The sequence below is a fragment of the Lepisosteus platostomus genome, chromosome 25 (assembly GCF_059453375.1).
Source record: "Lepisosteus platostomus isolate fLepPlt1 chromosome 25, fLepPlt1.hap1, whole genome shotgun sequence".
Classification (NCBI taxonomy): domain Eukaryota; kingdom Metazoa; phylum Chordata; class Actinopteri; order Semionotiformes; family Lepisosteidae; genus Lepisosteus; species Lepisosteus platostomus.
The window spans coordinates 4,724,094-4,736,632 of NC_142635.1; the positions used below are offsets into that span (position 1 = coordinate 4,724,094).

Genomic DNA, 12,539 nt, shown 5'->3' on the forward strand with positions numbered 1-12,539 from the left:
GTGCGGGAGGAATTCCACTAAATTCGCCAAGAGCCCTTCTCATTACGTTCATTCTGTAGAAGGGGTTAGTGTGAAGGTTTCCTGAGCTCAGACTAATTTGAAAGCAGTGTCAAAGCTCAAAAGTGTTGCTATACAAAGCTGTTGGTTGTTCATGAGTGATTTTAAGGTTGCCTAGAATATCACCAAGAGTCCTTTTGACTCCAATTTTGCATAAATCACACATTTTACGTCGAGCACATTGTTTAGTAGAGTAGGTTTATAAGCGTATTGAGTGTCGGGCTTCAATAAAACGGCCCTTTGTTTCTGAGTGCGCGGGCGGAGGGGAGAGAGAGGCGCCTGGAGTCAGGGCGAGCGGCTCAGGCGCTCAGCCGTTTGAATTTCATTGGCGCAAAGCGCAGCCAATAGGAGAGCAGCTCTTTTTCCGTGACCAATGAACTGCCTTCTGAGCTGAGCGAGGTGATTTGCATACAGCTGGTATAAATAGAGGGCTGCAGAGGCCTTAAGACATTCATTATTGTATGCAGTGAGTAGTGAGAGAAGATGCCTGAACCAGCGAAATCCGCTCCCAAGAAGGGCTCCAAGAAAGCCGTGACCAAGACGGCCGGGAAGGGCGGCAAGAAGCGCAGAAAGACCAGGAAGGAGAGCTACGCCATCTACGTGTACAAGGTGCTGAAGCAGGTGCACCCGGACACCGGCATCTCGTCGAAGGCCATGGGCATCATGAACTCGTTCGTCAGCGACATCTTCGAGCGCATCGCCGGCGAGGCCTCCCGCCTGGCGCACTACAACAAGCGCTCCACCATCACCTCCCGGGAGATCCAGACCGCCGTGCGCCTGCTGCTGCCCGGAGAGCTGGCCAAGCACGCCGTGTCCGAGGGCACCAAGGCCGTCACCAAGTACACCAGCTCCAAGTAAACCCGGCACGCCCGTCCCCGATCAACGAACCCAAAGGCTCTTTTAAGAGCCACCCACAGAGTCCGTAAAAGAGCAATCATGATTCGTCCCTTATGGTTGATCTGTTTCTCGGTTTCTTGGGCAACATAGACTGCTGAAGCTGAAGCGCGTTTTGTTCATACCTCTCGCCTCACCGGCAGGGAAGAGGTTAATGTTTCTGCTTCTGCACGAGTCGGAGAAGGAGGGATCGTGTCTCAACCAGGTCCGCTTGCATGTTTTCTCCTTTTTATTTTTAGTTTGTGTTTTAACGATTAGAAATTATAAGGAATAACATACAGTAAAAATATCAAACTGACCCTATGCTGTGAAGGCTCTGCAAAACATTTAAATATTATTTCGAAAGATAGATACTTTATTGATCCCTGAGTTACTCACAGTCTAGAACACACAAAGACCAGAACAGTACACAGAAAAGTTGTATTGCACAAGTCCCTGGCATATATTGCACAAAAACGGTTGTAAACGGGAAAAATAATTTTTTAAAGAAATAATTAAATATTCCAATTCTTTTGGGGAGAAAGAGCAGTCGCTTTGACTAAGAAACCGTTACAGGACCGGTAGAAAAGTATCTTCCTGTTTGTAAGGTTACAGCTGAACCAGGGCAGAGCTCCTGGGTGCAGAGACCACGACTGTCCAGCAGAGGGAGGAGGAGAGAGTGGATCGGGACACGCTAAGGGGAGAAAAACAGGACACGCTTGTCTGGAAAACAAGGCAAATATCTTTTAAATAATTACCTGTCAGAACTGTACAAACTTTCTGAAAAGCACAGATTTAATAATATCCAAACCATCAAAAAATAACTGTCCTGCAGCACAGTTCCAGGGTGTTACAGTGAGAACAGTGATTATCCTGGGTGTTCCAGCTCACTGTTCCTTGTGGGTATTAGAGGTCAGAGGGCTCTACCCCAGCTCTTAAATCACTGCGTCACACCCGTTCATCTGAACTCTTCTCTGTTAGAGTTCTGAGGGCTTTGCCCCAGCGCAGTGTTGAAGATCCCTGTCTGGGGTGCTGTGTCCTGTGGACTTTGCACACGAGAGATATTACTATTTTTTGTTTTAATGTATTTTCCATGTGTTTCTTCTCATTTTTTCTCTTTTCAACACCCTCATACGCAAATCTACCTGTGAGAATGTGCAGTTCTTGTGCTCGGGTTCAACTATTTACAAGTATTATTATTCTTTGAGTTCTTTAGGTGGGCGTAAATATTTCATTGCATTGATTTCAGCTTTCCTGGAATTACAACCTTGCATTGAAAATGCCCAAAAATCATTTGTCAGTCATTGCTAAGCTCCCAAGAACAAAACAAAAACATGTTAGTTGCTGGTGGGGTTTGGAGCACTTCCCACCCCTGTAATACAGAGCCCAGCTGCCCACAGATATCCCAAGCCCTCTCTGGTGTCTGATTTCAACTTTGTAAAGCCAGTGCTGTAACCCTGTCTGTAGATGGTACTGTACTTGACCTTCAGTCTATATTGAAAAACTTGGCGGTGATACTTGCTTCAGGCTTGACATTCGACCCACAGGTACACCATATTGTCAAAACCTCTTTCTTTCACCTCAGAAATAGTCCGGGTAGGGTGAAAAGAAAGAGAGTCCAGCTCTCAGAAGAGTTTGGGCAGGAGGAGAGGGCAGTGTGAGTACAGCTGTGCTGTAGTTTTTCTCAGGCGAGTTTGGGAAGGTTGAGAGAAGTGGAAGAGTACTTGTGATTACTGTGCTGTAGTTGGTCTCAGATGAGTTTAGGGAGGCGTGAGAGGGTTACGAGTTCTGCTGTGGTTTCTGTGCAGTAGTTTGTCTCAGAAGAGATTGGTGAGGGTGAGAGGGTTTGAGAGTTCAGCTGTGATATCTGTGCTATAGTTTTTAGAGTATGGCGAGGTTGAGGGAGGTGAGGGTCCAGCTGTGATTTCTGAGCTTGATTTGAGGTACCAGCACAATGTGTCCCTACTGCTGTCCCCCCTGGGTCTACATTACTGCACAGAGCCAACAGGTACCAGTCTGCTGGGGTCTACATTACTGCACAGAGCCCACAGGTACCAGTCTGCTGGGGTATACAGTACATTACTGCACAGAGCTGCAGCACTGCCAGGTGGGCTAATTGAACCCAGAGTCCCAGTGCTGTGAGGTTGCAATGCTAGCCACTCTACCAGCATGCTGCCCTCACTATCAGCTCATAATCCTTTCTTTTCCTTCACCCTGACTTCTGAAGTCCCAGCTCTGACTGCCTTCGGTAAGACTTCACGTTCCTCCCGGGTGAAGCCGTGTCTCCAGCTCTGTGCAGCGTCATGACCCAGCGCTGAGACCCCTCTCATCTGAAGATCTCACGAAGCAGCCACTTACAGGCCCAGGTAAGACACTGCTTGACAGCTTTATAGCTGCTCATCAAGTAACTTAATATCAACACTGGAGCATAATGTTGATTGTGTGATGAGAAGATTCAGCAGAATATATTTAAAGAAAATGGTCAAACCTGTAGATAAGTGGATGAACAGATACAGATTTCAACAAGTTCACAAATTTGGGGAAACTTCTGTTGGAAAAACCTGACATTTATTTATGCATCCTAAAATTCAAACGCAACAAAAAGGAAGCAGTTCACAGTGTTGGAGGTTGTGTGGAGAGCAAGTAGAGACTCATTTACACATAATCCTATGTTGCCTGGAAATTCAGCAATACAGGAAACCTCTACATGAACCCTTAATAATATAGTAAACTTAAACATGCGATTCCCCGTCTCCCTGGTGTGTTTGGGTAGTTTTACTTTTGATTACTTGTAAGTAAGGGGTAGATTTATACTAGGTAATCCTTTAGCTGCCAGTAAGACAACAATCAGAAGAAACTGGGTTTACTGGAAAAGCCCCCAACATGTGAACAGTGGATCAGTGCTGTGAGGGAGATTTCTGTCAAGAAAAAGAACAGCTTTCTCTCAGGTTACAGGCAGAGAGGTTTAGCAGATACTGGTGAGCCTGGATTGGATTTACAGCCTCACTCAAACCTGATTTCATTTGGTGAAAGAAGATGAACCAGTCTTACGGTGTGGATTACGAGCTGTCTGTTGTGTTTTTACTGACTACTTAGATTTCCTCCATCTATATTGACACAGTGTAGAGAGTTAACCACGTGGAAACCTCATGTCACTGTCAGATGGAGGAGGACAATTACTGGGTCGTGTTTAGGATTTATGTGTGTATCCTCTTGTTGGTGAATAAAAAGCCTGTGAGAATAACCGTTGGAAGTTCTCCGCTGTAATTCCAGGTGTTGTGGGAATTCTGCAGTTCTGTTCTGTTGGAGGCAACAATACTGATAGGACTACTATAACTTCAGCACTTCACTCAGAGGATTAAAAATTTGCCTCAAAGACTCGGCACGTAACCTAGGCGTCATATTAAAGGCTCTTGTTTAATTCTCATGTTAAAACAGTATTGAAAACATGCTTCCTACAGTTAAGAAATATTGCGAAACAAAGGTATTTTCTCTCCACTCAAGACACAGAGAAATTAATACATGCTCTTGTATACAGCAGGTTAGACTACTGCGATGCCCTGCTATTAGGGAGCACCCACCACTCTTTCAACACCTTACAGAGAATTCAGAACACAGCAGCTAGAATTGTTACTAGGAGCAGAAAGTATGACTATATAACCCACATACTTAGCTCTCTTCATTGGCTTCCTGTCAGGTACAGGGCCGACTTCAAAATTCTTCTACTTACTTACAGGGCTCTCCGAGGTCAGGCACCTGTCTATCTAATGGAACTTATTAATGTATACCATCCAAGTCAGCCGTTTAGATCACAGAATGCAGGTCTTCTTCATATTCCACGCATTAACTAAAATACAGTTGGAGGTACAGTAAAGCCTTCAATTACAGGGCCCCTAGCTTATGGAACAGTCTCCAACCCCATATTCGGGATGCTGAGTCAATCTCAGTATTCAAATCCAGACTGAAGGCCTATTACTGCAGCCTAGTCTACTCACCCCTTACATTATAGCCTGCTGCAGCCATGGCTCCTGGTGCTGCTGTACATGCCATTGTGTGTCTCTGTGTTGGCCCACCAGGTAGATACATCTGTTCTGACCAGACTATCCTATTCTCCTCCCCACATGTCCGGATGGCGCCCGGGCTGGGTACCATCTGAGTTGGATGCTGCATCACTGCCTTGGATCCAAGAGGGACATCGTGGATACAGCTATCGCTTAGGAGGATTTTGCAACCATCTGAGTTGGATGCTGCATCACTGCCTTGGATCCAAGAGGGACATCATGGATACAGCTATCGCTTAGGAGGATTTTGCTGGTCTACAGAGATCTGCATGGAGTACTGACATACGAAGACGTGATGGATGGATAAATACCTTCATTCATTTCTCCCCTTTTTAATTGTATAATGTTAGCATGCCCAAAGGAGTTGGGCAGACAGTTGACCTTGGACCCCTAGAGGTTTCTTTTCTCCTTACTGAGGAGTTTGTGGTTCCTCTCCTCCGTTGTCTTCCAGTCTTTTCCGTTCTGTATTCACAACACGTACGGTCACTTGTTTTGTTTAGTGGCTTGGGGCAACCTTGTTGTGAAAGGCGCTATGTAAAAATAAATTGCATTGAATTGAATTCTGCGAGCCGCCCGTGACTCCGCCGGTGTCAGAGCACAGAGGCTGTCCAGGGGCACAGCTGGGACCCCAAGTCCACACACGGGCCGTGTTCTGCTGCAGTGAGACCCGAGTCTGCTAGGGATCAGAGGTCAAGAGCACCGGGGGCTCTCTGGCCGGGACTCTCCAGCTCCCTGTGCCCCTGAGGGGGGAGGCTCGGAGCTGGGAGACAGTGGGGTCCTACTCTGGGCTCTGTGGGGCCGGGGGGGAGCGGTCAGCTGTCACCCCTCCTCTAGGTGAGAGAGGCTGTTGCCTCAATAGTTCATTCTGGCTTCACTTGCAAGGTGCATGACCCTCTTCTCCCTGACCCAACGGCCCCCTGGGAGGAGGCGTGTTGCTGTGCTGACCGCTGTTTGAGGATCAGAGGACCACCTGTCCTCCCAACCCCAATAGCTGCAGCCCCTCCTGTGGAGAAGGTCTTGAGGAAGCCCTTCCCTCCTCTCAGACCCCCAGCTCCTCTCTCTCTCTCTCTCTGTGGTCTGACCTCCCTGACTGATGCCCTCTCATCCCACAGGGGCTGATGACTCCATGTACGTGATTAACTGCTGCCCTATTCCTGTGAGCTGTGGTGGCAGGTTTATTGGGTTACCTGGGTGAAGGAAGAGGCACAGTGCCAACAGAGCACCAGCTGAAGTCACACATGAGCCCAGAAGTGTGGGAATAAGAGAACTGGGGTTTCATTTTTTAGCTCTTTATTAACTGAACACTGGTTTTCTATTTTCAAGTTCCAAGAAGGAGAAGAGACTCAGTTCTCCTGTGTATCACAGCTCTGCAGGAAGTGGAGAAGAGCCTGGTTGGGGTGCAGGGGTGATTGCTCTGCTGGGGTGTTTCCTGCAGGCAGCGACAGCAGACGCAGCTCCAGTACTCCAGCTCCTGCGTCTGGGACCCCAGTCTCCAACCAGGAAGCTAGAGGAGAGTCTCTCCCCAGGGGAGACCTGGTCGCAGACATCAGGCCCTGCAGAGAAAAGCAGCAGCCTGCTCAGTTAGTATCAATCTCAGCCTCCACTGGCTGCGGTGTAGGGCTGCAGTCCTGCTAAGCTATTGAAGTGACACTAAACACTGTTCCCATTGCTAAAGAAAAAAAATATATATTGTAATTAAAATTAAACAGAATTCCCTTTGAGAGAAACCACAGTCCTTGTGTTTCTGGACCTGCTTTTTTGCTCCTCTCCCAGGGGCTCAGGAGCTGCTCCCATCATCAAGGAGGCTCAGCTCAGTGGGGATTAAGGTTGGGGGGAAGGGAGGACTGGCTCCTCTCCCCACTGGCAGAGGGATGGAGGCCACAGCTCTCTCAGATCTGCTCCCCTTCTAATCCAGAGCTCAGACACTCCTACTGGCAGACCTGAGGCCTTTAAGAAAACGGATCTGAGGGCTGTAGGCAGCCAGTGTCATACAGTGCTGAACTACATTCATCATATTGAATAACAGTACATTCCAATTATTGATTCTGTACTTAACCTGCCAACTGTAGGAGTTCTGTCTGCACTGAAGTAGCAGGTGTTGGTCATGAAACAGCTCCAGCCAGGACAGCTGCCCAGGGGACAAGTGGAGAAGCAGCAGGAAGGTCAACAGTTCCTCCCCCAGCTAGAGACCCTGGCAGCAACTGGGGCATTGTTGTTTACCCTCCTCTCTAGGATACAGAGACACTCCCACACTGCTTCTAGACACTGGGCTCTGAGCTCACCACTGCACTGGAGACCCTGGGCTCACAGCAGACTCCTTCCTCTCCCCCTGCTGATCCTGACCTGGGACAGTCCGGCTGAAGATGATGAGCTCAGGGTCCTGCAGGCTGGAGCCAGTCCTGTCCAGAGCACCAGCAGCTGCCACACCAGCTGGGCTCCTGGTGCAGAGAGACCTCCACACCAGTCCCACCAGCAGCAGGGAGACTGGGTCACAGCCCCACACTCACCTGCAGGGCTCCTGTCTCCTCCCTCTCAGACAGGTTGAGCTCCAGCACACTGCTGGCTCTCTGCTTCTGGCCTGACTCCCTCTCCTGCTTAGTTAGTATCAGCTGACCTGTGGGTCAACTGTCCAGCCACAGGGCTCCAGGCTGCAGCACTTCACATGACCACTAAAGGTACTGTCACAAAGAGAAGATCATGGCTCCAGAAAACCTGTGAAACCAAAAGGACAATAAAAGAGACATTTACAAGCTTAAACAAGAGAAACACAAACAACACCAAAAGGCTTTCACTAAAGAGCATAAGACCCACAATTGCACCTTCTAACCATGACCTATCTATCCAAATCTCACTGCTATTCATTCCTGATCCTCTGACACAGCTTTTATACAGCTCAATCCCATGTGAAAATCCTCCCAGTCCAATCAGCCCTTCAGACAATCAGTGTCCACAGGTGCAGCTCTTGACACTGGAGAGTCTGAGTCCTGTTCTGCAAGCCTGCAGTGGCGCCACACTGTGGTCAGTCCTGTCTCAGGGCAGCCTGACAGAGAGGGACTGCGGGAGGAATATTGTCATATTCTCACAGAGGGAGATCTGCAGGGACACAGGCAGGCAAAGACAGACAAGGGATTCATTACACAATGATCTTACTGAGTGTTTTCAGAGAGGAGCTGTATCTGTTACAGCTGAAATGAGACGCGGGGAGTTTGACAGATGTACAGAGGGGTTTAGACACAATAATCAATACAGGATCAATTACAAAGGGATCAATACAGCCTTCAGCAAAATGTAGAATGAGAGTGAGTGTAAGAGAGGTCACAGACCTCCAACTTTTACCCCAAGCTGTAAAACTGATCAGGTATTTAAAATCATAGCTGGAAAGTGACAGATCTCTGATCCAGACAGATCAATAGACACACGTGTGACAGACAGGGACAGATTTCTCCAGGACTGTGTGAAATAAGTCAGACAAACTGTTCTGGACTGTGGCAGAGAAACACAGTTAACAGAATAGTGGCTGAAAGATCTGCAGGCAAACTGCTGTGGAAAACAAGTTCATTCCAGCCACAGAGCCAGTGTGTCAGAACCAGCAAGGTGATGGAGGAAGAATTAAAACTGATCTGAAGACAAAGAGAAGAACACAGAAACTGACAAACTGACACTAGAGTAAAACATTTGTGATGAGAACATGATTTCAGTCAGCACACTGCACTGAGCCTGTTAGCTTGATGAAAACATGTTCAGGAAGATCAGAGAGAGGGAGACAGGTGTTCAGGCACCTTCAGCACAACATCCCACTGAGGCTCATTCAGGGCTGGTGAGAGAGTCAGTCTGAGACTCTTGGCCTGGAGCTGGTGTCTGCTGTGTCACTGAGGCTCAGGGCCAGGAGCTGGACTGGATATAGATGACATCACGGTCAGTGGAGCACAGCTGGAAACTGAAAAGGGCTTCATTATAAACAGCCTCCATAGACACTCATAGCAAGGTCTCCGCCTGGCGGCCACACTGTGAAATGTCACCTTCTGACCTCGCTTTTCACAGTGTTACTGCATCTTTAAATGTCGACATTTGAACTGATTGGAGTAGTTCAGGTGGGTATCCGCGTCGGCATGCGTGAACTGCAAAGGAACAAGTAATAGGTTTATTCCCTGCTGAAAAGAGAAGAAAGAAAACAACGTTTCGGCCGTGGAGCCTTCTTCAGGTGTGAGCTGAACATTGGGTTTTCCTGCTTCTATATTGAACTGATTGTTCGCATAATCCTCTAACATTTGTATCCTAGATTATTTTTCAGGCTTATCTTTCGGAGTCTTTTGAAAAAAAATTAGAACTTTTGATGAGTATAATTGTAAATCATAACTTATTGCAACTCGCTATATGATCGTTTTAACATGGGATATTTCGATATATATTCGTTACTCTGGATACTAAATTAACTACATTTTTAGATAATTTCAGCTGTAACAAGATTCTGAAATTAAGCCTATTGATCGGGCTAAGGCAGGGGGTGCCGATTCCGATAACAGTCCGCCAGGCGGCGGTGGTGATACACGGGTCTATGGAGGGCTGGTTTACAGTGCAGTAGTGAGTGTCTGGTGTGTATTAAACACCCGGATCATGTGACTGGGGTCTGTACTCGCTTGTTTATGAATGAGAAGATCCACAGCCAGTCAGATCCCTGGATTGAGCCCAGCGATGTCGCGATTGGTCAGTGGGAGTGACAGTAAATTTTCCCAATAATGCAGGAGACTCGGTCCAGTTGCCCAATAAACACCGAGATTCAGGAGAGGGGCGGGAATTTTAAATGTGTTGTTGGTCCTCTGGGTCTAAGAAACAGGAAGGAGTTATTATTTAGCAAGAAGTAACATTTAATCGGTGTCGCCTTTCTTTGTTAAAAAATCTGAGGCGTCCTTTTATACTGTAGCTGTAATCTTTTGTTGTTTGTCTCGTATTTTGTTCGTCTGAACGGCGCTAAGTTACACGAGTTGCTGTGGAAACTTTATTTCTGCTTCAGACACGTTGAGCCTCAGTGAACGTGAACCTTCGTGCAGATGAAGATGATGATGAAGAAGACAATGATGGCGAGACCCTCGTGTGTCAGAACGTGTCTTCTAACTGTTACTGGAGAAACAAGACTGAAGCTCAGACCTTTCCAAAGGCTGAGTCCCTGAGCTGTGAGGATCATGAGGACAAGCTGGACAGTCCACTGTCCACTCCACAGCCCTGAGGAAGGAGGTAGGCAGGACAAGAGCTTGTCTTTAACAGAAGCTGTGAGAACTGACGGAAGATTTTACTTTATATATTTGTTCTCATCGTACATTTTATGAATGGGCTCGTTGTGTTAAATGTGCTGTGTATTGTGTTGTGTCTTTTACCTGCCTCCAAAAAAACTTTCCCCTCTGGGACAATAAAGTAAGTAAGAGTTGTCCAGTTCTGGAGGGGTCAGTGTGTGTCTGCAGCAGGGCTGTCCAGTCCTGGTCCTGGAGGGGTCAGTGTGTCTGTAGATGAACCAGATGTTTTATATCAGCAGCAGATGAACAGCTGGGAAAAGGTGTTTGTTTGGTCCAGTTTAACCAGTAACCAGCTGGTTTAGCTCCATAGTCTCTCCTCTGTAGCTCTAAACTGTGTCCATGAGAGATCTAGAGGACAGACAGAAATTACATGTTGATTTGTGTTTGTTGATTATTACATTATAATATTGATTTTTCTCAGCACTACAATAGATAAATAGAGAATACAGATTCTGATTTAATCTTTATTTAAAAACAATTCCCTAAACAGTTAAATGTTATTTTTTCCAGTAATGTTATTGAATATTTATAGACAGAGACAATGTTTTGAAATCTGTTGAATATATATATACATACCTGTATAGATCTTACACTTAAACTTGTCTTTGCTGGATCTCTTTGGGTTGCTGTGTGTTATGTTTGTATTGTCTCTCTCTGTTCAATCTTGTAATTGCTATCGTGATGTGGAATAGTGTTGTCAGTTGTTGTGTTGAAAGGAGACGATCTCTGTTGTAGTAAACTGTGCTGTGCTCTTTGATCCCTCTGTCTGAGCTGCTCCTACAGTGCTGTGGGTATTTTCTCAGGGACGGCCTCTGGAGAACCTGTACCAGCCTCAGGAATGGACACCGATATCAGCTGACTGTTCCTTCACTCCTTCATTCTGATAATTAACTACACTAATGTTCTGTTTTAACATAATAAAACACTCCTGAGCAAACTTTTAGTCACTTGTTTTTATCTTATTTTTGTGCTTTAATTAAACACCAGGTTGTGAACACCTCTTCCATGCTCTTGGGTTTTATTTCCAGTGTCTGTGGAGGAAACGGTGGTCTTTGTGTTGATGAGAGAGCTCTCTGCTAGTCATTATATCGAAGAGCTTCGGGGGAACTTCTGATATGAGCTCTGTGCCTTGTGAGGGGGGAGATTCTCATGGAGAACAGTGGAAAGGTGAAGCCTGATTGTCCACATTTCTAATTCAAGTCTAATTCCATCATACTGTCAAACTCAGAGCTGCTCAATACAAACAGATGGAGTCACACTGTCTCACTGCAACACCTTTCACAGTGAAGCAGAGTCCTGTGCAACTGGCAGGACTGACAGCCCCTCTGAACACTGTGCAGGATCACAGCAGCTACAGATCACTGCAGGATTCAGCGCAGCTCCAACTCTCCTCAATCGTCACAAACATCATCAATTCACTTCATCTGTACTGCAGTTGTGCAGTGGCTCCTGCAGTCCAGCAGTGCTCTCTGCTCTGTCTTTATTACAGAAGAGGGTCCTGCTCTCGGCCGGGGCGTGAATCGCAGTTTTAAAGCTTTTATATTTGGATGCGCTGAACTCTCTGCGCGGCGCTATGGCTCGTCGTATAGGGCGCTGGGCTGCGGTGGTGAGAGTCCGGGTTCAAATCCCCAGGCTAATGTGCGGTTAGTGCAGACCGGGGTTCAAATCCACACAGAAAAGCTTTTGTAAAACCCGAAAAACAGTAGATAAGCAGAGATACTACTTTTAGAATTGCAAGAACAGGAGGGATACCTTTTTATTTTTTTCGATTTTTTTCGTGTACCGTAATTATACCAGATAAGTATGACCGCGGAGTTACTTCAGATTTGCCAGGAAATATAGCTCACTCAACTAAATCCCGACTCTACATACCTCAACCCCGGGTTCGAGACCCGCCTGGCTCGGTTGATATTTTTCTCTCGAGCTGAACTTGAGCTCTTCTGATTGGACGGTCTTACACCAACCTCTTCCACACGCCCTTCACCAAAGCCACACCCCTTGTCTCAGTCCCCATGGTGACGGGACGCGTTCCCTCAGCAGCGCAGTCCTCGGGCGGCGGGGCTCTAATCGAGGCCGGGGATGGAAGCTGAAGTCTAGGCCGCAGACCAGCGGCTTCCGACTACCGATTCCCCGACCACAACAGCCCGGTGCCCGGAGGCAGTAGCGCTGCGAGCCGCTTGGTGTGGCTGCTCACAGGGGGACCCGATTCACGGTTCTCTACACCCCTGTACCCAATCCTCCCACACCCCAGAATAATCAA

General features: G+C 47.2%; 1 protein-coding gene and 2 long non-coding RNA genes across 5 annotated transcripts; 2 read left to right on the forward strand and 1 right to left on the reverse strand.

Moving 5' to 3' along the window:
* The first annotated feature begins 512 nt into the window (after positions 1 to 512).
* LOC148640837 (histone H2B 1/2) lies at positions 513 to 5,551 on the forward strand. Of its 3 annotated transcripts, XM_088619071.1 has the most exons (3): positions 513 to 1,156; positions 1,539 to 3,296; positions 5,007 to 5,551. In XM_088619071.1, the coding sequence occupies exon 1, from the start codon at positions 541 to 543 to the stop codon at positions 913 to 915; it is 375 nt and encodes a 124-aa protein (XP_088475197.1). In that variant the 5' UTR covers positions 513 to 540; the 3' UTR covers positions 916 to 1,156; positions 1,539 to 3,296; positions 5,007 to 5,551. The 3 variants fall into 3 exon arrangements, with proteins under 3 accessions (XP_088475197.1, XP_088475196.1, XP_088475198.1); XM_088619070.1 differs by having other exon boundaries at positions 1,539 to 5,551; XM_088619072.1 differs by having other exon boundaries at positions 1,546 to 5,551.
* Positions 5,552 to 6,289: 738 nt separating this feature from the next.
* On the reverse strand, positions 6,290 to 7,124 carry LOC148640838 (uncharacterized). The gene is made up of 3 exons (XR_015929961.1): positions 7,048 to 7,124; positions 6,742 to 6,938; positions 6,290 to 6,544 (listed from the first exon to the last, which is right to left on the reverse strand). It is a non-coding gene; the product is annotated as an uncharacterized LOC148640838 (long non-coding RNA).
* Positions 7,125 to 9,693: 2,569 nt separating this feature from the next.
* On the forward strand, positions 9,694 to 11,222 carry LOC148640839 (uncharacterized). Its single transcript, XR_015930106.1, has 2 exons — positions 9,694 to 10,223; positions 11,083 to 11,222. It is a non-coding gene; the product is annotated as an uncharacterized LOC148640839 (long non-coding RNA).
* Positions 11,223 to 12,539: the final 1,317 nt, after the last annotated feature.